The sequence below is a fragment of the Vipera ursinii genome (genome assembly GCF_947247035.1).
Source record: "Vipera ursinii genome assembly, chromosome: 1".
In the NCBI taxonomy this organism is placed as follows: domain Eukaryota; kingdom Metazoa; phylum Chordata; class Lepidosauria; order Squamata; family Viperidae; genus Vipera; species Vipera ursinii.
Genome location: NC_139512.1, coordinates 241,182,080 through 241,205,241, shown reverse-complemented (window position 1 = coordinate 241,205,241; position 23,162 = coordinate 241,182,080). Strand labels below are relative to the sequence as shown.

The following is a 23,162-nucleotide window of genomic DNA, read 5'->3' as shown; positions in this document are numbered from 1 at the left end:
TTCAAACATTCCCTTTGCTAGGACTTGTTTATGCCTTTAAAGGAGTTTTGTGTATTTAACCTAGAGAACGGCAGCATCTGGAAGTCCTACAGAAATCTGAGATTTCTTAGGGGAGAAGACTTAAAAGTGTCACCAGGTTTCAAGCTCCAGTCAGCAACCTGCACAATTTAACTACACTTGTCCAAACGATGAAAAATATGCAATTGACAGCCATTTAAAAAATGTAATGTAGCTGAAAAGTTACAATTTTTCAGCCACTTGACCAACATGCAGCTATATTGTGTGGCATAGTGGTAAGTCTTCTGGGCTAATGTGTTAAAAAGAGAACAGCAGGTTCTTCACTCAAGTATAAATATATAAATATATATAAATATATAAATAGAATTAAAAAAAGTTTATATACAATTCCAAATATATATGGTACAGTTTAAAATCCAAGTCCAAAACCATATTTCCCCAGTCTAAAAGCAACAACCATTGCAACTAAAAAAAAACATCTCTGAACAAGATTGTCTCCTTCCTATGCTGGATACAGCAAATGCATCTGGATTAGTAATCAGATCTTAAAAGCTTTATTGAATTAGCTTTTATTAGGTAGACAGGAAGATAGTACTGTATCTATAAAAACTGAATCATGAGCAGTACTTTTAGGATCTGCAGATGACTGACAGTTTCATTTAAAAGTGGAGGCAGTCAATTTGACCCTGTGAAATAGCTGCCATAATTTCCTTTTAAGGGAAAGTGTCACACAGCAGAATTTATATACATCTTAGGTTCCCTTGGTGCAGACAATTCATTCTGCGTAAGTTGGTCCTTAGCCTGATTTAGAGTTGCCCATAACCACCACATACCTACACCACAAATGGGTTTATGGGTAAGTGGAGGGTTGCATAAGCTCCAGACTGTTCAAAGCAAGAACCTGAATCCCATCTCTTGTGTGGAGATGCATGCTGACTGGTTAATCTGACTTGTGCTTTGCTGTTTGAGGACTGCCTAGCCAGAACTTAAAATCCTCTGATGTATAACAGCAATGCCTAAACAACTGTCCCTGAATGACACATGCAACCATTCCCTTACCTGCACTGTTGGAGAAATTGCTCTAGCCTTAAGACAGCCTTCAGGTTTACTTGACATTTTACTGGTTTGCTGGTTCAGTTATGGGTAGCATTGAAAAATACAATTGGGCTTTTTCAGTTTTCAGAAACATTTGAACATTTGCGTCTTTCAATAATTGTTTTGTAATTTTCACAAATCTGGTATAACCATTAATACTTTTCTTCTGAATTCCTTAAGGTGTAAGTGGTATCAATTAAAATGTCTGCTTGACCCTCACATGAACATCCACTTCAGCTTTGTAATATTGGGGGTAATTGCTGGAAGACTGGAACAAGACACCAGCAATTTTCAGCAGGAGTGCAAGGAGAAAGGAGGAATAAATACATTTTTCTCTAGTAGTTATTATATGCTTGTTCTCCATTACCAGAAAGAACTCAGTAATCTTGCCTGGAAAGGCCAAACTACATTTATTTTGATCAACTGGCCAGAAAAAAAAGTTAGGCATCAAGAAGTCTGCAGCTTTGTACCCAAAAGATCATCTTTCAGTACTTAAATATTATGGCAGGTTTTAGAATAAAATCCAGTTGGTATTGTTATTTGTTGTTAGCTGCGAAGTCCTGTTTGACCTATCGCAACCCCATGGAAAATGTTCCTCCAGGCCTTTCTGTCCTCTACCATCTTCTGGAGTCCATTTAAGCTCACGCCTACTGCTTCAATGACTCCATCCAGCCACCTCATTCTCTGCCGTCCCCTTCTTCTCTTGCCCTCAACCTTTCCCAGCATTAGGCTCTTCTCCAGTGAGTCCTTCCTTCTCAGGTGGCCAAAGTATTTGAATTTCAACTTCAGGATCTGGCCTTCTAAAGAGCAGTCAGGGTTGATCTCCTCTAGGACTGACCGGTTGGATTGCCTTGCAGTCCAAGGGACTCGCAGGAGTCTTCTCCAGCACCATAGTTCAAAGACCTCAATTCTTTGGCGCTCAGCCTTTCTTATGGTCCAACTTTCACTGCCATACATTGCAACTGGGAAGACCATAGCCTTGATTATACGCACTTTTGTTAACAGGGTGATGTCTCTGCTTTTTAGTGTGCTGTCTAGATTTGCCATGGCTTTCCTCCCGAGGAGCAAGTGTCTTTTAATTTCCTGGCTACAGTCCCCAGGAAAATAAAATCTGTCACTACCTCCATTTCTTCCCCATCTATTTGCCAGGAATTGAGAGGGCCGGATGCCATGATCTTGGTGGTATTATTAGCTCCCCTCTAAATGATGGATAGCTGTGTACTGCTGGAATCCTCAAACAAAATCTTTTGCCTCCAAAAGGCTACTACTACTGCAATGCTTTCTACATGGGGCTGCCCTTGAGGACCACTCGGAGGCTCCAACTGGTACAGAATGCAGCCGCGTGAGTTGTGTTGGGAGTCTCCCGATACTCCCATGTTACACCTCTGCTCCGTGAGCTGCATTGGTTACCAGTTGTCTTCCGGGTGAGATTCAAGGTACTGGTAATGGTGTTTAAGGCCCTACATGGCATGGGTCCGGAGTACCTTAGGGAGCACCTGCTGCCGGCATCAACTTCCCTCCACCGTGTGCGCTTCCACAGAGAGGGCCTCCTCAAAGTGCCACCGATCAGAGAATGTTTGGTGGCCCCCAGGGGGAGGTCCTTCTCTGTGGGCGCCCCGGATTTCTGGAATTGGTTGCCGGTTGAGCTCCGGATGGCGCCCGACCTTCGCTCCTTCCGACGCGATCTGAAGACACATTTATTTGAACAAGCCGGCTTGGCCTGATGGGGGATGGGTTGAGTTTTTATTGTTATTTTTAATATATGTATTTACTGTTTTTAGCTTGGGCATAGGTTTAATTCTTTTTAACTTTTGTATTTTTGTATTTTTATATGTCTGCCCTGTTCACCGCCCTGAGTCCTTCGGGAGAAGGGCGGTATATAAATAAAATTATTATTATTGTTATTATTGTTGTTGTTGTTATTATTATTATTATTATTATTATTATTATTATTATTATTATTATTAATATAAATGTAGTTTTTTCCCAATTTTCCCTTTCCTAATATGTGGCCTCTAGTCTTTAAACTATAAATTTTAAGTATCTTAATTGTATTGGGCCTATAGATTTATATAACACTAGATAACCTATGATCCGTTGGGCCATCCTTTGAGACAAAGGTAGTGCCGTGATGTAACCAGAACGAACATTAAATGTCCCAAAATCATATTGCTATTGATTTGGTTTTAACAATTGTTGATTTAAAAATTATTGTAGTATAATGTATTAGGAGCGATTTCTGGCTTCCTGCTTGGTTTCCTCATTGACTTTGCTTGTGGTAAACTGGCCAGGAACACTAAAAGCTATGATCATGTTAACTGGGGGGATGCTGCAATAGCCAGAACTTTGTGAATATCCACAGCTATAAAGGGCCCTAAATCTTCTACTTTTTTTTTTAAATTAGTGGATTTAAAGTAAAGTAAAACCTATGAAGGGACTGAAGGAAAGTGGTCAACATATGGAGGTTGTCAACATATGGAACAACTGTACTGTTATGTACATGTGCCTCATTTTATTGTACAACTTTTTATTAGAGAATGTCACACAGAAACAGTGAAAACACAAGAAAATCATTCACACAGTACTGTATCATTTAAAATCAATACATTTGCATATGGTTTTCTTACGGTTTGTTCGTTCTTTTGAAAAAAACGTCAGTATGTTTCTTGTTTTTTTTTTATGAAGGTAGGAGAACACTCCCAATGCTGGCTATATCAGTCAGAATACCTGGGCATTTTTCCATAGCAAATGACTTTTAACATTATTAAATGGCTAACATCCTCTCTTTTTGGAATATCTGCAATTTCAGTGTCCTCACCTAATTTTCACTTAATTCTTCTGCTTCATCAGTTGCTTCCAGCACTTTTCCGCTGGGTTGTACCTTGGTCAATACTGATTGGAAAATTGCTTCTAGGTCAGGTTCATTGCAGACTGCCACGTCGTCATCCGTTGCAACAATATCTTCAAAATCTACTCCCTCAAATTCCGCCATGGGAAGTAGGCTGACGAGCAGGGCTGCAACATTTTGCTCTTGGGTTGTAACAAATCCAGCTTTCTTGAAGCACTTCTGTGTTGTTTCAGGCTGAAATTTATTCCGAGTATTTGTTTTGATGGCTACTGCAAGGCAAAATGAGTAAAACGGCTTGCATATGTCTGTGTTGTGTGTATATTCGTTTCATTTTACCATTGGCTACTATTTTATTGATCCGGAAACAGGAAGAAAAATTGAAAAGGGAAAAAAAAGTAAGTCTTTGTGCAATTTATATTATGAACTGAATCCATAATTATCATGGCTAAACTGCCCAATCAAAGTCAAAAATATTGTATTGTTTGATTTTCTTCTCAAAAGAAATTCATTGCTACCAATTTTGCATTTCACTTTTCTTGCCCTTAGTGCAGACTGGACTCAACTGGTTAAGTTATAGAGAGTAAATTAATAGCTTGTGTGAAGGTCCAGGTGGTCAAGGTACTACTTAAGAGGTGATCAACATAGAGAGGTTGGCTTTCTGTTGTTTACATATAGTGTATGTCTGTCTACAAAAATTGATCAACTTAGGGAGGTTGTCAATGTAGGGAGGTCATCAACTATGGAGGCTTTACTGTAGTTCAGACAAGTGAAACTTGTGCCGTCACATGACGTCACAAGACGTATCAGGACTATTTTGCCATTGCCGGCAATGGGGTGGGCGTGGCTTCCGGATGGCGTATCCGGCCTGCAGGCCAGCAATTTGACACCCCTGTTGTAGCTTGATTCAAAAATTGTTTTGGTATAACAACCCTTCAGAGTGTACAAAGAGGAGAGACAGATTGTACATTATGCTGTAATTTTGCATTTATTTTTACTAAAAAGTCAGAATGAAAGTTACCAACAAGAAGAAGCTATTGAAGTTACCTACATAACTGCATCTTGTTTAAAAGGGTGCAGAAGACCAGCAGCAAGGTGGATGCACTCAGTTACAATGGTAACGAGTGCACCTTTGGAAGACCTGAAAGATCAGGGTAGGGACAGATTCTGGAAAAAACTACATGGTTACTAGAAGTGGAAAACTTGATCGTGCATAATCAAATGTTCACAAAACCTGCCCTTTTTAATACTAATTTGCAGACGTTTGTGTTCACATTGTGCTTCATTACTGCTGTGTTGAAATGCTTAACTGATTTATAACAATAATGTAAATTACAAGTAGTCCTCGACTTACCACAGTTCATTTAGTGACTGTTCAAAGTTGCAACAGCACTGAAAAAGTGACATAAGACCATTTTTCATATTTACGACCGTTGCAGCATCCCCACGGTCATATGATCAAAATTCAGGCGCTTGGCAAGTGGCTTGTCCTGAGCTCATGTGAACACCTTTTTGCAAACTTCTGACAAGCAAAGTCAATGGGGAATCCAGATTCATTTAACAACCAGGTTACTAACTTAAATGCAATGATTCACTTAACAGCTGTGGCAAGAAAAGTCATAAAATGGGGCAAGCTCATTTAACAAATGTCTCACTTAGCAACAAAAATTGGGGGGCTCAATTGTGGTCGTAACTTGAGGACTACCACCTGCACTTGAATTGGGAGCGTGCCATGGAGGCTGTTGTAATGATCTGAATGCATTCTAAATGGCGTGATGTTTCCCTAACTACAGTATTGAATTTTTGCAATATTTATACGCCACCTATGGTAATTAGTATTCTTATTCATGATCTCGGCAATACAACACAAAGCCATAAAAAAATCTATTACTCACACACACAGGCAAATAAGCCTGTCACAAAAGCGGCTGAGAATAAAATTACCATTCATTTGCACCGGGGAGTGCTCAGGATCTCGGGGGAATCCCCGCAAGGCTTCCAACCTTCCAGCCTCCACCGGGTGCCTGTCAAAGAGGAGGATGAACTTCCTACGCAACGTGCTCCGCGAGGGATGTGTCTAGGCGCGCGTGCGCCAGCTGGTTGGTTTCCGCCTGCTTCCGAGCTCAGCTCCCCAGCAGCAGGCGGGGCAATAACCCTTGTGGAGCGGCTCGGGAGACCCCGGCGTTGGGGCTGCGCCAGCGCGCGCGCGGCACCGCCTCCTCCTCCTCCTCCTCCTCGCCTCTCCCCTCCCTCCCTGCCTGAGCCGAGTGGAAGGGGGCTGGGGTTGGCTGGTGCCAGCAGCGGCGTGAGCGCTCGAGCGGCCGCCATTTTACGCAGGCTCCTGCACATTCTCCGGACACGCTGAGGGAGCGGAGAAGGGGCAGCTCCTTCACTGCGCCCCCACCACCCCCTCCGGAGCTCTCTCGCTCACCATTCATCACCCCCGCCGCTCGCCCACACAGGTCAGCCGCCGCCGGGGATTGTCAGGCGGAGGGAGGGAGGGGAGTCAGGCATGAAAAAAGGAGAGCCCCCCAAAAAACTCCCGGGGAGGAGGAGGAGGAGGAGGCGGCGGGCGCGGACTGGAGACACCGCGAGGGAAAAGGCGCCCGGGGGCAGCAGGCCTTGGCCAAAAATGGAGCGGGGTTTAAACAAAGAGGACGGTTTGAGCCAGCGGCCTGTCCAGTGCAGCGAGTGCTGCCGCCGCCGCCGCCACCTGCGAGGCATTCGGGACTCCTGGCTGGAGGTTACGCTAGGCCGAAGGCATGGCGTGGAAGCGGGACCCCTTCCGCGTGCTTGCCTGCCTTCTGCCCGTCCTCGATCAGGCTCGGAGTGCCTCATTGTCCCGGCGCCAGCGCCATTCATTGGCCACGAGGCGCCGGTGGGGTGGGGTGGGAAGGAAGGAGCAGGGCAGGGACTGGCGGCGCCGCCGCCGATGTGGCGGTGGGGTTGGGGCTGCCGCCTGCCCTCGGGGTCACGTAACGGGTGGGCCGGCGGAGAAGCTGTTCGCCTGGGAGCGAACTCTCCGCTCAGGAGTTGGAAGCGCGTGGCGGGGCGGTGGTGGCGGCGGCGGCGGCAGAGGAGCTGTGATTTGTATGCATTGTTCCGGGGTGGGAGGAGGAGGAGGGAAGAGCCGGACAGCTGTCGAGCGCTCATTTTCTTCTCTTACCTTCTCTCTCGCTTTTCTCCTTCCACCCCCACCCCCAATCCGCGTGGCGAAATAGGGCTCGCGGTGTTGCAATTCTTCTCCCGGAGGGGAAAAAAAAGGGGGGGGGTGAGAGGGCAAGGCTGCTTTTCCGGCGGGGGGGGGGAAGGGAAGTCGGTCGCTGGAGGAAGTTGTAAGACATTTGAACGCGCCGAGCACGTGTTTCTCTCAGACTTATGGCGGCAGTAGCCGCCGCCACCTCGATTGGGCGCGGATTAGAGAGCGCTTTTGTTCCTTTGGCCTGGCGGTTTAGGCCCTGTCAGAGAGGGCGATACATCTTGAACGTAAGCAGGGGACGGGTCTCGTGAGGTAGTACAGAGCAGCTAGGGCGAAAGGAGGTAGAGTGGATGGCTGTATGGCGGTGGTGTCTGTCCGTTCCCTCCCCCCCCCGCCGCCGTTTGTTGCTTGTTCTAGTTATAACTTGGTCGGAGCTTTCTAGGGCGTGCTTCGGAGAGAGACGTGAGTCAGAGTTTGGCAGTGGTTTCAGGATATTGCTTTGCACTATAGGTTCTTTCATTTGGGGGGAAAAAAAAGATTGTAAGCTTTCTGATTTCCAAAGCGGTAGGGAAAATGGATGGAACTTTGCAAGTACCTTGTAGGCAGCTGCATATATTGACACCCGCATTGTTTGGCTTTAAGGTCTCTAGCTTAATTATGCTTATTGCGTTTGAACAGATATCTGGAAACATGGCTTCTGAACATGTTAATGGGAATGGTACTGAAGAGCCCATGGATACTACTGCTGCAGTTGCCCATTCTGAGCATTTCCAGACATTGTTTGATGCTGGTTTACCACAGAAAGTTGCTGAAAAACTAGATGAAATTTACGTTGCAGGTAAGATGTAAAACTTGCAAATTCACTATTTTCTATTGGACTTTCCTTGCTTTGGGCTAAAATAGCAACTTTTTGTGGTTTCCAAACAAAAAAGTATGGGGACTGCAGTTTTCTTAATTTTGGGTGATCAATATTAATACGCAATGTTTCTATTAGTTTAGAGTAGCTTTTGGCACTGAGTGAAGGGGTGGTGGTGAGGGCAAGCAGTTGGAATATAAATCCTTAGGAATAGTTCATATCGGACTATGGTTGTGTGTCTTTGGAGGACTGTGTAGTGAAGTAGTAATTGTATGTCTCTTTCTGATTCACTGCTTGGATTCCTGGGTGTAGTGGCAGTACAGTGTTTTCAGTTAGGTCCTGAAGCATAGTTTTGAAGTGCAGTAGAATGGTTGAGAGTTTTGATCAGTTAGTTTTAGGAACAAAAAAGTATTACTCAGATTCAATAAGTTTTTCTAGAATTTCTTAAATATTCAAGTTCCAGTAGGAATAAAATAGAAAATGTTTTTGGCATTTTAGTATGTGAAAAATCCCCAACATCGCAATTAATAACTGGTAATTAATTTGAGAAGATTTATTTCTGAATATCATAATAGTTAAGTGAGACATCCTTAAATAAAATATTTCTTTTTCTAGAACTAGTTGCTCACAGTGATTTAGATGAAAGAGCTATTGAAGCTTTAAAGGAATTTAATGAAGAAGGTGCACTGGCAGTGCTTCAACAATTTAAAGACAGTGATCTCTCTCATGTTCAGGTAATGTACCATGGAAGTATTTCTGTTTAATTTATTTCAGCATATATACCGAAAGCACTTGATTTTCGACTGATGAAATTTAGTCACATTTTTTTCAATCCATATCATTTATTTTTAGAACAAAAGTGCCTTTTTATGTGGCGTCATGAAAACATATAGACAACGAGAAAAACAAGGGACCAAAGTGGCAGATACCAACAAAGGACCAGATGAGGCAAAAATCAAGGTATGTTTTTAAGAAACTTTTTCTTAAGCCAATAACACTATAATATTATGGATACAGCCACTTTTTTGCTGAAGATTCATGTCATTCAAAACATAATATTACCTACAGTGCTGATTATCAATTCAGTTTTTATATTTGGAATACATTTTAGTAGCAGTCATTTGTGCATTTTACCATGTAGTCTTCTATATAAATCCAGTTTTTCTTTTATATCTGTTAAGGGAGGTGCCATTGATAATGTACTTCAGGAACCTAAAATAACACTAGGAGAGTATAATATGCATTCTGTATTGATCTTCTTACATTTTATGATGGCACTATAATTTGAAGGATTTATTTATATCTTGCTTTTGGAGGATATGTGAATAACTGATATAAAGGACGTCATGAAATTTTAGTGCCATTTCATTGACAGTGTAACCTGAAATTTGATTTATAAACCAGCAGTTGTGACTTTAACACAACCTGGTAGTACAAATAGTCCAGTACTGCTAAGTTTTCAGCAGTTAATGAACAGCATGTGCCTCCCTGATTTTGAATCTCTTTAATATATCTCACAAATATCTCAGCTGGTTCTAGCAAGAAAAATGACAAAAAGTATTTTTAAATAATTTGAACATGACATTTACACGCAGTATGGACCCATTCCTTTGACTTATTAAATTTTGTTTTATTATTTTGCGTTTCATTTTTTCCCTTCCTAATTACTGCATTACCAAGTTATACTGTTGAGTGAAATTGAAATGTATGTGCTTGCAGGGGATGAAGTCTTTAATAGTGTCTAAGGCAGGGGTAGGCAACCTTGGCTCTTTTATGACTCGTGGACTTCAACTCCCAGAATTCCTGAGCCAGCATGGCTCAGCTTGGAAACCTCCCTTTCTCCTCAGCATGGCTGGCTCAGGAATTCTGGGAGTTGAAGTCCACGAGTCATAAAAGAGCCAAGGTTGCCTACCCCTGGTCGAGGGATGCATGCTTCTTATCATATATCCATCTATCAATTCCTTTGAGGGAAAGTAAAAACTTCTATAACAAGTTGCAGCAACTTCTCTTGCACTACGTACTGCTTCAGTTGTGGCAGAAACCTATGTTCTCTTAACTTCATTTCTCTGAAAGGAGGATTCTACATCTTTCATCTTTTGATCCATAAATTAAATCTTCCAGAATCTAAAGACATAGAATTTTCTAATTGAATCAGCATTTGAAATGTAACTGGCAGTACTGTAAGATGATGCGTGTAGACATCTAGTAGTTTAGTTCTGTAGGGGAAAAAAGGCATCTACAAGAATTATTGCTTTAGATGTTATATTATTTCTTCACAATCCAAGTTCTCAGATGTTTTACAAGCAATTGGGGCACTTTGTGTAAAAGATTTGAGATTAGAAGAGAAAGATTTACTTTTGGCTTTACATTGGTTCTTAGTCAAGTGGTTTATGTTCTGATATTAGATTTGCTAGATAGACACACTTGACATATCAGTTGCATGACCTAATAGGAAAACTAGGTTTAAGGCAGACTTTTTACATAGGTTAGAGAACCTACAGAATAAATACCTCTATATTATTGGAATATTTTGTTACTATTCATTAATTGATTGTACTTGGTTTATAACTCTCTTTGAAGGCTCTTTTGGAGAGAACGGGTTATACACTTGATGTGACAACTGGACAGAGGAAGTATGGTGGCCCTCCACCAGAGTGTGTCTATTCAGGACAACAGCCTTCTGTTGGCACTGAGGTAAGAAATGCAATATTTGGGGAGAATATAATATGTTTCTCTGTTTAAATCTCAGTTTTTGGAAAAAAATGTGTTTGATTTATTGTTGCAGATATTTGTGGGTAAAATTCCAAGGGACTTGTTTGAAGATGAACTTGTTCCATTATTTGAAAAAGCTGGACCTATTTGGGATCTCCGCTTAATGATGGATCCCCTGACAGGTCTAAACAGGGGATATGCTTTTGTCACTTTTTGTAACAAAGAGGCAGCTCAGGAAGCTGTTAAATTGGTAAGTTTTTCATATTTTCTGTGAGAACTTAAAATTAACTACTGTGATTCCTGATTGTGTAAAAATGTCTTAATCTTCTGCTTACGTTGTACAGAATGGAATTGATTATTAAACCTAGTGGCTTTCAGAAATCTATGTATTGCTACTGAACATATTAAAACTTAAGACTTTTATCATTTCTATTTGTAATACTCAGCAAATGGTATTTTTGGTATACAGCTATTTAAAGGCAATGTATATTAAGCCAGGAATGACAGATTATTTTTAAAGAGGGGAATATTTATCTGACTAGCTTTCAGTAATACAGTGTTTCCCCAAAATAAGACCAGGTCTTTTTTTTTGACCTCCAAAAGAAGCACCAGGTCTTATTTTTGTGTGTGTGGGGGTCTTACCTCTGGCAGCCCTGCCCAGCCAGTTCACTTCTTCTGCATCCGAAGGAGCGGCTGCATTCCAGCCTACATTTTGCAGTCTGGCCTTTCTGGAAGGCCTATACAGTGGAGTACTGAGCTATAGATTCAATCCATAGCTCAGTTCTCTGCTGCACAGGCCTTCCGGAAAGACCTGTGACTGAGAAATGGAGGCCTGGCTGCAGAAGAAGTGGGCTGGCGAGGAGAGGCTTGGCTGCAAGGTAAGTGGGTGTGGGGCGCGTGGGGCAGCTCCACCATCACTCTAGTTTGATTTTTAGGTGTGTGCCTTGCCCCAAAACTAGTGCTTATTTTTGGGGTAGGGCTTATATTACCTCCCCCCAAATCAAGCTAGGGCTTAGGGGTAAGGCTTACTTTAGGGAAAACACGGTATATGCATTTTACTACCTGTAAGTCCTGAGAAGTAGCTTGCTCAGAAACAAATTCAATTGGACATTTTATAGTAAATGTGTTACATTTCTATATAACTGGTTTAGAAACTACAAGAATATGTTAAAATTGTATATTAGGTAAAACTGACTGGTATTTTTCTCTAGTGCCATGACTGATCATTAGTAAATTTAAGCATACACCAATTTTCCAACAGAATAGTGAAAATATTGGTAAACTTGTTAAAGGTCCTACTAAGTGTAACCTTTCCTTCTTGCATAACTTTAAATAGTGCTGCTGTTTTCTGTCCTTTATTCAAATTTTTTGACAGTCCAATTAGTATTTGACCATGGTAAGGTGTGAAATCTGCTTTATTCTCTATGATAAAAGAAACATTGACTTTTATGTTGCCATGGAATTTTCTGGGAAGTGATAGTATCGTATAGAAGCTTGGGTGCTTCAGATTTGAGTGGTTGTTGGCACATATTATTTGGTGTTATATTGGAAGCATGGAGTATGGGAAAAAGATACTTCTGGTGTTTTATTCATGGGATTTGTTAGTTCCAACAACAGAAAAAAGTGTTTTGATTAGAGAAAGATCAATTACATTTATTGGGTCTAACGTGTCTGGTGTTTTCTGGAATGTTCTTTTAGGATCTATTGCAAGAAAATTTTGTACACAGATCTATAACATATTGTGTATAAAAAGCATAAAGTAAACCAATTGACAACAAAATATTATGTTTGACTTAAGTACTCTAGGAATCCTATTCTCATTTGTGATAAAAATTAAGACCTAGAATTGAGTTTCATTTTCTAATTGATGTCTAATCATCCCTCACTTCTTACATTACTAGTAGAGTTACTTCTGCGATTTTTAACTTACAGTTTCTTGATACAGTTAGTTCTCAACTCAAGGCTGATCACGGTTATGATCTCCCCTACCCAAAGGCATTTAAGACCCAGATTCCAAATTCCTATGGCCACCTTCTGTCACATGATTAGCATTTGGGGTGCTTGGCAATCAGCTCATATTTATGGCTGTTTGCAGCATCCCACAGTCACGTGACTGCAATTTATGACTTTTTTGCAGGAATCTGGCCTTCCAGTTTCCAGGAAAAAACACCCACTGCGGACAATGGGTTTGCTTAGCAACTATCACAAAAAATGTCATAAAATTGATTAGTCACATGATGACCAGTTTAAAAACCAACATGATGTGCAAACATAATTCCAGTCTCAGTTACATCATAAGTTGAGGACTACTTGTATATTGTTCCTTGTGAGTTATGACATGCCACCGAATTTCTGGAATTTACACTGAAAAGTAAAAACGTGAGCTTTCTGGTGAAAACAACTGTGTAGTTAGTTCTCTTGACAACAATATGGAAGTGATTTGTTACTGTTGACTTCTGGGGTTTTTTTCCCCCTATTGTGGGATTTTTCTATTTATTTTCCATCTAAGCCAGGGATGTCACACTCGCAACATCACGTGACATGTCGTGACATATCATGACTTTCCATTGCAGCAATGGGGTGGGCGCGGTTTCAGCATGACTCATCCAGCCCCGCGGGCCAGCAGTTTAACAACCCTGATCTAAGTATTAGCCAGTCCTAAATAAACCCACTTAGCTCTATTTAAAAACTAGTAAGAAAATTCCACCTGAACTAAGCAAGAATTAATATTAATCATGATCACGTTATGTGTCATTGGTTCCTGTGAGTTTATGAAGTCTGTCTCTAACTTTAGGTTAATCCTCTGTTGACAGTGGAAATGAGGTGTCTAGTTACTGAAGCATAGAAAATTACTAAATATCTATCCAAGGCAGAGAACATACCTAATAGTCCCACCTCCTATTTTTCTTCAGAACAGGAGCCCTGCCATGTAGGTTAGTTGAGAGAGAGAGTGGCCCAAAGTTACCCATCTGGCTTTCATGAGTAAGGGAGGTCTAGGCAAGAACTTAACTATACCAAACTGGCTCTTTTTCTTTCATTCATTGTTCATTCATTCAGAAGAATGCCTCTGTTTTACTTTAGATGAAATGTAGCTTAAATAGGTAGGAATCCTACTGCAACATGGTATATAAATTTAAATATAAATAAATATAAATATAAATAAACATAAGCTAATGTTTGGTCTGTTCTAACTGTCATACTTTTTGGAAGTCAGGAGGGGCAGGTTAACTGTGTTCAGATTCCACTTGGTATTTTCCTTGTTCCAGCAGATGTGAATGGCCACTATTAGATGGTATCAGATTTTCCATGTTTTGAGGTCAAGAGTGCCCTGCATTTTTTCCATGTATCTGCTTGTTATAAATGCATTTTGCATGTTTTTGTTTGACCTGTATTATTAATAATAGATTGCACATATAGTTTGTAGACTGGAGTTTATTCTGTGCTAGAGTTATTAGTCTTTACATTCCCTCACAATTCTTTATCGTTAGTGTTCTTAGTACCTTCATTCTTAAATGTAGCTGTATAGTCTGTACAGTTGTCATGTAAGAGAAAGAGTTGGACAACATTCAAGACCCTTAAGCAATATGAGCCAAACCTATCAAGTATAATGGGTACAAGAGTAATTTGTTATATAACTTTCTTTCTTTTAGTATAACAATCATGAAATTCGTTCTGGTAAACACATTGGAGTATGTATCTCTGTGGCCAATAATAGGCTCTTTGTTGGCTCTATCCCTAAGAGTAAAACCAAGGAGCAAATTGTAGAAGAATTTAGCAAAGTAACAGGTAAGTTGCTAAGTGCTAGTAATGTAATTGCTATTAAAGTGATCTGTGATGAACTTTATCACCATCTTTCGGCTGATGTTGGATGATGATGACATTGTAAACTGAGATCATAAAGGATAAAGTTAGAGAGTGATGGGAATTGTTTAAGCTGAAGTTTGAGAGACCATTCCCAGTTTTATTTCAGCATTTACATTGCATGCTCTGGGAGTGGAGTTGGTTGGCTATTGGAACGGCAACCATTTTAGAGGGGACATATTGTTCTTGTCATAAAATCCATAAAGCATTTAGAACATGGTTGGCCAATCTTTTGGCTTGCCTGGGCCGCATTGAGTGAAGAGGAATTGTCTTGAACCACATATAAAATATGTAACATAGTTAATGTATATAGATCACATAATAATATTAAAAGACCTTGTGGAACTGCATGCAGCCTATGGGCTGTGGCTTGGACATGCCTGATTTAGAAGATGAAAATGTCATGACATCACATCAATTCTATGGTCTTGTATACCAACTTGGTTTAGTGTGACTTAAATACTGTATTTATTGATTGAACTGTTTCATTAGGTTCCATGTCCAAACCCATTTAAGTGCTTTGTGCTTTGAAATTGGAGCTGATTCTTTTTGTTAAACAATAGTTTAAATGGGAAATTCAGTTTCTTTAGTTCTGCATGTATTTTTTGCAGAAAGGAAAAGTTATAAAAGATTAATATAGATGCCAATACTATGAACCACAACACTGGGCATATTACAAAACAAAACCTAAAAAAAACACAAGCACAATAAAAACCCCTGGTACTTTGGAGTAATACTCTCTTACATGTCTCCATTTGGCAGCAAATATATTGGACAAATATAAAAGGGAAATGGTTACAGCTAGCTATTAAAACAATGTCATTTTTTATTTTTAATAACTGTTATATTCTACTTATAAATAACGGTTCAGTTAAATGTATATGACTGGCTTAAATTTCAGAGGGTCTCACAGATGTAATATTGTATCACCAACCTGATGACAAAAAAAAGAACAGAGGCTTTTGTTTCCTTGAATATGAAGATCACAAAACAGCAGCTCAAGCCAGGCGTAGGTTAATGAGTGGAAAAGTGAAAGTTTGGGGTAATGTTGTTACAGTTGAATGGGCTGACCCCATAGAAGATCCAGATCCTGAAGTGATGGCAAAGGTAAACATTTACAGGGGCAATGAGAATAGCATGCATTTGTTTCTGCTGATTTGTGAGATTGTGACTGTTGGTGTACATCATAAGGATATACATTTTGTTCTATAAAATAGTCAATTTAACATTTACTGCCCCTGCTCTGAATGGGATGTTTTACACAAAATAATTTATACAAATTTTATAATCTGTTTTCATAGAAGTTTCCAGTAACTATTAGTTACTTCTATAATGCTGTTTCATATTTTAGTTTTGATAATTAACAATATGTCATAAAAATATGTTCATCCTTGGAATATGAAATATTCCCTAAGCCCTTTTCTTATTCGATCTCATAATATCTTAATTCATTGATAAAACACTAGGTTTCTTTATTTTTTCTACAGGGTGTGACCCTGCCAAAAGGTTGTGAGCGCATACATTTTTTAATGTGGGGGACCCATTCCACCATTCCTGTTTTTTGCTATGGCAGTGAAGTCTGTTACAGCATAGCATTCAGTATTGTCACTTTATATTCTTAAATTTCTGTTTATTTTCTTATGTTATATTCTCAATATGATATGTTTTCTTTGGTTACCTCCCTTGATTTTTCTGAGCAAAGGTTACAGCAAGCTTTTCAGTGAACACAATCTACAGGGATTCTTCACTAGCAATTATGGGTTTTTCAAGAAACTTAGTTAATTTGCATGGAAATGATAGATTTGAATCCTGGGCTTACCTTTTATTTATAGAAAGGCTCCTCTTCATTAATGGCATTTGACTTGGTGAAAAGATTTGTTGCTCTCCTGGATGTGTTATTTCCTTCTAAAGCTCCACTATTGTCTTCACAAGTCCTTTGACTCTGTGGAATGACTTTTAAAAGGAGCAAATACTCTTCCTTGCTCCTTGTAGAGTCATGTTTATATCCAAATTGTTGAGACTAACAGTGTTGATAGATTTGGGATAAAAAGAGAAATGTATTTTAAGAGTTTATTACTTAGACATTGTTACCTTGAAATTTACTTCAATCCTGAGTGGAGATTAGTTATTAGTGAACGAATACCTGTTTTGTTTTGTTTTTTGCTTGGTCATGCATCAAGCTAGACTGGTTAGCTGAATGGTCATAACTGGCACAGATTCAGAGAGTGAATTAAAACTTTGGTCTCAGTGAGAAACTACTATTTTGTTTAGCCTTAATATCTTTATTTATCTAAATGATGCACTAAATTCTACAGCTGTGACTGGTGGGGCTTTTGTTAATTATTGATGTTAAGTTCCACTTTTATTTAAGGATCATGCACCTAATCAGTTTGGGACTTTGCTGAAGCAAATAATATCTTCACGTTTCTGTTGTAGCAGTTAAACCTTAGCTCAGGGCTCCCCAATCCCTAGTTTGTGGAGTAGTACCGGGCCGCAGCATGCCAGGCACTGGGCCGCACAAACCAGCAAAGCCCCATTTGCAGGATGCAGGCAGCACACAAAACCATGCACTCTCTGGTCTGTGGAAAAACCTTTCTCCACGGAACCTGACCTCTGACCTTAGCTCCATTAATAATAAATTGATAAAAAAAATATTTATTAAATATGTATGCTGCCCAACTCCGTTCTCTGGGTAGCTCATAACAAATTTAACAAAGAAATTACAATAAAACCAAGGAAAAAAGATAAAGGAGTCCCTGCAGATTTTACTTTGCTGGTCATTGCCGACTATAGAGGGTAGTGCTCAATTGTTTCAAGGCCATTGGGCCAGCGCTGTCCAAAGATATTTCCACAGTCACGTGGCCACGGAAGTGGTGCCTATCTATATTTGCATGCTTTCAACCTGCTAGGTGGGCAGGAGCTGGGACGAAGAAGGCACTCACCCCATCGCATGGCGCTCGGGTTTTGAACCTGGGCTGCCGGCTTTCTAGCTGACAAGCCCAGTCTCTTTAACTCCTGAGCCATCGTGCCCCCCCCCAAAAAAGGGAAAAAAGGTTGGTAAGAATGACAGATTGGATGGAATGAAGCAAAGGCCTAAGTAAAAAGGCCTAGGTAAAAAATGTCATCTTAGTGAAAACTAATGTGACTTGTGGGGGAGGTGCTGCTACGAATGGGCAGGCATGGGTACCATTTGTTCAGCGTTATCATAACTTTGAACAGAGAACTGCGTGTACTGTAAACCATCAGAGACAGGAAATCCTGCAAGTAATTTGATCCATGCCATGTAGGGCTTTCAAGGTGATAGCAAGTAGCTTGAATTGAATGCACTGAAGCCAGTGCAGCTCACACAGTAATGGTGTTACATAGGAATATCACAGTGTACCGAAAACTACATAAGTTGCCACATTCTGACCAATTGAAGCTTCTAAATGCTCTTCAAGTATAGCCCTCATAGAGTGCATCGCAGTAGTCCAGCTAAGAAAATTATTTGTAAATTAAAGACACTTGACTTGTGTCCAGTTATGACTTAACCAAATCACAATTACTTTTTGAAAAATCTTACCTATATCTAGTATGTATGCTTGTTTTATTGTTTACAATAATATACTGGTAACGCTGTAAACTCATGTGATGCTTTGTTTTAGGTGAAAGTGTTATTTGTACGGAATCTTGCAAATTCAGTCACAGAAGAAATACTAGAAAAGGCTTTTAGTCAGTTTGGAAAACTGGAGAGGGTGAAAAAGCTAAAAGATTATGCTTTTATTCATTTTGATGAACGTGATGGTGCTGTAAAGGTACGTTTTTATTCCCAGTTTCATTTATTTAGTAGACTTATATTTAGATTTAGATTTTGTGAATTCAAAGTGGCATACATTTTCTGGTTTTCCCACTATAACTGTGTAAGTGGGTTTGGTCTGAGAGGGCGCAATTATCCTATAGTTCCCCAACTACCTTTCATGTGTAAGGCAGAACTAGTATTTGTGGTTTCCTGGTATCTAGCCCAACACCTTATCTACCACACGAAAATAGCACTCAGGTATTTATCACATTGATACTAGGCTGCAATCATGAGTAGACTCTTGGTGGCAATATCTTCAGAAATCTGCCATAAGCTTAAAATTTATGCTACAATTTTGTGTTGTCAGGTTTGGGTTCTGTTTGTTACTAAGAAATAAGGGAAGGTTTAATTATCCTCTCAGCAGTGTGCCACTTTAAAGCCATTAGTTCTCATTGTCCTCATGAATAATCTGAAGAATTATTGAGAATGAGCAAACCAGAGCAACTGTTGCCAGGACAGTAAACAGGTAAACTCAAGTAAATTATACTAAGTAAATCAGTTTGCTTCAGATTTTACACTAGTGTCAATTTCTATAAAGAAAAAAATATGAATTAAAGTATGAAGTGGGTACCATGACCTTTGTTGGTACTCATTCCAGAATAAGAAATAAGCTGACACGGCCTTTAGTGAGAGAGGAGGTGATCTTGTGTGTTCCACATCAGGGGTCCCCAACCCCCGATCTGTGGACCGGCACCAGGCCACGGCATGCCAGAAACCGGGCAAAGTCCTATCTATGGGATGCAGGCAGCACACGAAAGCACGCCCCCCTCCGGTCTGCGGAAAAACCTCTCCCCACAGAACCAGCCCCGGGTGCCCCAAAGGTTGGGAGGGGGCTCTGTTCTACATAATGCCATTGGTATTTTTCCTACTGTACTTATAATTTGTGTGCTGTATTTGTAAGATTACTTTGGTAAAAAATGATTACAAATTATATTCTTTATAGGCTATGGAAGGAATGAATGGCAAAGATTTAGAAGGAGAAAATATAGAAATTGTGTTCGCAAAGCCACCAGATCAGAAAAGGAAAGAACGCAAAGCACAGAGACAAGCTGCCAAAAATCAAATGTAAGGATGGAAAGCATGATTTTAATACATTTACCGCTACTTTATATGTAGAATTCTTGGGTTAAACCATAATGTACCTGTTAATGGTTATATTGTAATGTGAAAGAAAATATACGTATACTTGAATTCTATAATGATAGCTGACAGTATATCACCTTTTTAATGCACGCTTTTCCTAGAATGTAAGTGCTGGCCTTTTGATTTATTGATAGTAGAGAGAGAACTGTGTTAACAGATTAATACCTATTGATAAACTAGAATCCCATCTTGTGTGAGGATTATCTCAGGTAGTTGTGATCAAGTGAAAATTCTTTTCCTTCCCCAAAAGAACTAATATAGGAATGGGTGAAAATACTAAAAACAGCAGTGATAAACAGTTGGCCATGAGGATGTCTTAAATGTTCCTAAAAATGCCTGTTCATTATCTTGTTCCTTCATTTTACTCTTACATACTGCCTTTATTAATCATGAGCAGTAATTGATATATTGGTCCTGAGAAAAACTTTCTAAATCATAGAAAGCAATATTCTGGAGTCAAACTTCACAAAGAATTAAAGAACATTTCTGTCGGCTAGTTGAATAAAACAAAGTAGAGGAATGTTTAATCCAGCGTTTCTCAACCTTAGGAACTAGCTGGCTGGGGAATTCTGGGAGTTGAAGTCCACGCATCTTCAAGTTCCTAAGGTTGGGAAACACTGGTTTAATCAATACATTTCTGGTTAGAAAAATCAGCATGAACTCCTTTATCGATATGAAAATATTTGTGGGCAGCGTGTATTTTTTAAAATATAAGCTGCCATTCTTATCTATATTCGTGATAGCCTAACTGCAGCTCCACCGATGGATGTGATTAAATACTACTGTCTTTCAGAGACAGTAGTATTTATTTGCCACCCATCTCATAGCAAACGATTCTGGGCAGCTTCCATAATTAATACATTAAAAACCTAACATGTTTCTTTAAAAGGATAAAAATGGAAATCCAAATCAAGATATAGTTAAAAGATAGGGAACAGGATGTGCAGGCGGGGGAGGTAGGATTGCTTTTTAATTCAACAACCATCACCGATGTGGTGTTCCCTCGTTAGAGGCCATAGGCCATCTAGTACAGCTGGGTCTCCAGGCTCTTGGGGAAGGACAGAAAGATGGGAGCCAATCTCACCTCAAGGGGTAAGATGTCCTATAGAGGAGGAACCATGGCAGAGAAGGCCCTTCTCCTGGTCTCTGCTAGCTGGAATTCCTTGACCAATAGGGTCCAAAGCATACCTTCTCTGCCAGTGTTGGTGGGGCGAGCCACTCCCAGTGAGGTAAGAGAGTTCCTTAAGTAGCCTAGATTCATGCCATTCAGGGCTTTAAAGATAATAACCAGCACTTTGAATTGTATCTGGAAGCAGACCAGCAGCCAGTGCAGCTCACGTAGTAGTGGTGTAACGTGTCATCTTAGGGACCTCAAGGACTGCCCACGCTGCCGCACTCTGCACTAGTTAAACCTTCTGAATGCTCTTCATAGGTAGCCCCATGACTAGGGCTTGAATGACTGAGCGCAGGGACTCCTGACTTAGGAAAGGATGAAACTGGCTCACCAATCAAAGTTCTGCAAAGCCATGACGGCCACTTGCTCTTCTAGCAGGAGTTGCAAGTCCAGGATATGAACCGGGTCTGTCTGGGGTGGTGCAGCCCCATCGAGCTAAGCTCCATGAACCCAAAGTCATTTGGTCTTGCCAGGGTTCAGTTGTAGCCTGTTGTCCCCCCATCTAGACATGCTTCTTTTTTATTGTTGTCAAATTAGATCTAATTAGAATTTTAACAAATTACCCAATTAGACATAATTTATAGTATGGGAAAAAAGAGAAAGTCGGGGAGGTAATAGTTATTCATCATGTACACAAAATTAAAACTATGTACTAATTTCTCAAAAGGGTCCTCCCCTCCTTTTTTTTGTCCTTCCACACCAAACCTCCAATTCTTCTGGCATAGTTTTACCTTTCTAATATATAGTAATTCTTCTGGTTATTCCTGAATGTGAAAAACCCAGTTTTGTTTTATTTTTAAATAGTAGTAATAAAAATGATGGTGATTCCTGTTATGCAAGTATAAAAAATTAATATAGGTTGCACCACAGTTAACTATACTGCAAATATACAGGTAATCCTCACTTACCGAATGTCTAGTTAAGTGATTGTTAAAAGTTATACAGCACTGAAAAAATAGATTTATGACTGGTACTCAAACTTGCAGTCAATACAGTTATCATAGGATTGTGATTAGGATACTTTGCAGCCAGTATACGTTTTGAAGGTTGCAGCACCCCATATAATCATAATTTGTGACCAGGTTGTCAGTGGGTAAGCCAGATCTGCTTAACTGCTATCTGATGAGCCTTGGTGGAGCAGTGGGCTAATGCCTCCTTAAGTAACACCAGCTGCCTGCAATTAGTGCAGGTTCGCATCCCACCAGGCTCAAGGTTGACTCAGCCTTCCATCCTTCCGAGGTAGGTAAAATGAGGACCCAGATTGTTGGGGGCAATAAGCTGACTTTGTAATAATGCCGCTGGGGGGGGGGGGAAGCCCTAATAAGCAGGCATGTACATAGAATGAAGGCTATTGCTAAGCACATTGATTTGTGCTTTAAATTGTAAGCCGCCCTGAGTCTTCAGAGAAGGGCGGGATATAAAGGATTAAAATAAAATAAATAAATCTGATTCAACCAGTTTCTGACAAAAAGTCAATGGGGAACCTGGCAGGAAGTCACAAGTCCAGGTCATGTAATGTCAAGCTTAATAACCTGCAGAGATTTGTTTAATGACTGCAGCAGAAGTGACATAAATAATTGCTTTTAAAAAATGGGGGAGGACAGTATGCAAATTAGCTTTAACTTGTAGTTATGTTAGAACCTTAAGAGTTTGAGGATAATAATACCCCAAAACCTAAGGGCTTGTAAAATGGAATCCATTATGATTTCTGTTCAAGAAATTGAATGGTTCTTAGTTTAGACCGGGGTTTCAAACTGCTGGCCTGCGGGCTGGACGCGTCGTGACGAAACCACGCCCACCCCATTGCCGGCAATGGGGGAAAAGCTCCGATACGTCGCGTGATGTCACATGACGTGGTGAGTTTGACATGTCTGGTTTAGACAGTATAAACAGGGTTATATCCCATGGAACTCAGTTTTGGAAGAATTCAAATAATCTTAATGTGAATTTATTAAAACATGAATCAGATTTGTGTTTTTAATAGTTAAAATACATGCTTGGTCTGCCTGCATTATTAGTATGAAACATTTTTTACAGAGTGAGTTTTGATGGCCATAACTGCTTATCTTTTGTTTTAATAGTATAGTATATAGTGTTTTTTTCATAGATATGTCATCCTAAGCTGTTTCAACTTTAAACATAAAAATATAGAAAGTTTGATACGGAATGGGAAAGAAAAAAATCTACAGAAAGTCCTTAACTTATAACCACTTGTTTATTTACCGTTCATAGTTACAGCAGCACTGAAAAAGTGACAACCAATCTTCACGCTTAGGACTGTTTTAGTGTCCTCACAGTCATAGGATTTCAATTTGAATGCTTGGCAATTGCATGAATTTATGATGGGTGCAAGATCTTGAGTCATATGATCATGATTTGAGATCTTCCCAGACTGCTTTCTACAAACAAAATCAGTGGGGA

General features: G+C 40.0%; 3 protein-coding genes across 12 annotated transcripts in view; 1 reads left to right on the top strand and 2 right to left on the bottom strand.

Annotated features, from left to right (window-relative positions):
- The window catches only part of MRAP2 (melanocortin 2 receptor accessory protein 2), a gene marked incomplete at its 5' end in the record, with an annotated part of 869,028 nt that overhangs the window by 121,926 nt on the left and 723,940 nt on the right, over positions 1-23,162 (bottom strand). The gene's annotated exons all lie outside the window — the stretch shown is intronic.
- Positions 3,624-7,199, bottom strand: LOC310649346 (uncharacterized protein). The gene is made up of 3 exons (XM_083377715.1): positions 7,125-7,199; positions 5,903-5,982; positions 3,624-4,230 (listed from the first exon to the last, which is right to left on the bottom strand). The coding sequence occupies exons 2-3, from the start codon at positions 5,907-5,909 to the stop codon at positions 3,932-3,934; spliced, it is 306 nt and encodes a 101-aa protein (XP_083233841.1). The 5' UTR covers positions 5,910-5,982; positions 7,125-7,199; the 3' UTR covers positions 3,624-3,931.
- Positions 5,914-23,162, top strand: part of SYNCRIP (synaptotagmin binding cytoplasmic RNA interacting protein) — a 30,020-nt gene continuing 12,771 nt past the window's right edge. For 7 of the 10 annotated variants that reach the window (XR_014494188.1, XM_083377153.1, XM_083377152.1 and 4 more), the window contains exons 1-10: positions 7,336-7,444; positions 7,836-7,995; positions 8,629-8,747; positions 8,866-8,973; positions 10,594-10,707; positions 10,799-10,975; positions 14,376-14,511; positions 15,488-15,693; positions 18,231-18,380; positions 19,368-19,489. Coding sequence is in view for 9 of the 10 variants with exons in the window: in XM_083377153.1 (XP_083233279.1) it covers positions 7,337-7,444; positions 7,836-7,995; positions 8,629-8,747; positions 8,866-8,973; positions 10,594-10,707; positions 10,799-10,975; positions 14,376-14,511; positions 15,488-15,693; positions 18,231-18,380; positions 19,368-19,489 (1,400 nt within the window). In the remaining variant the exon portion in view is untranslated. The other 3 variants (XM_083377147.1, XM_083377151.1, XM_083377154.1) reach the window with 3 other exon arrangements.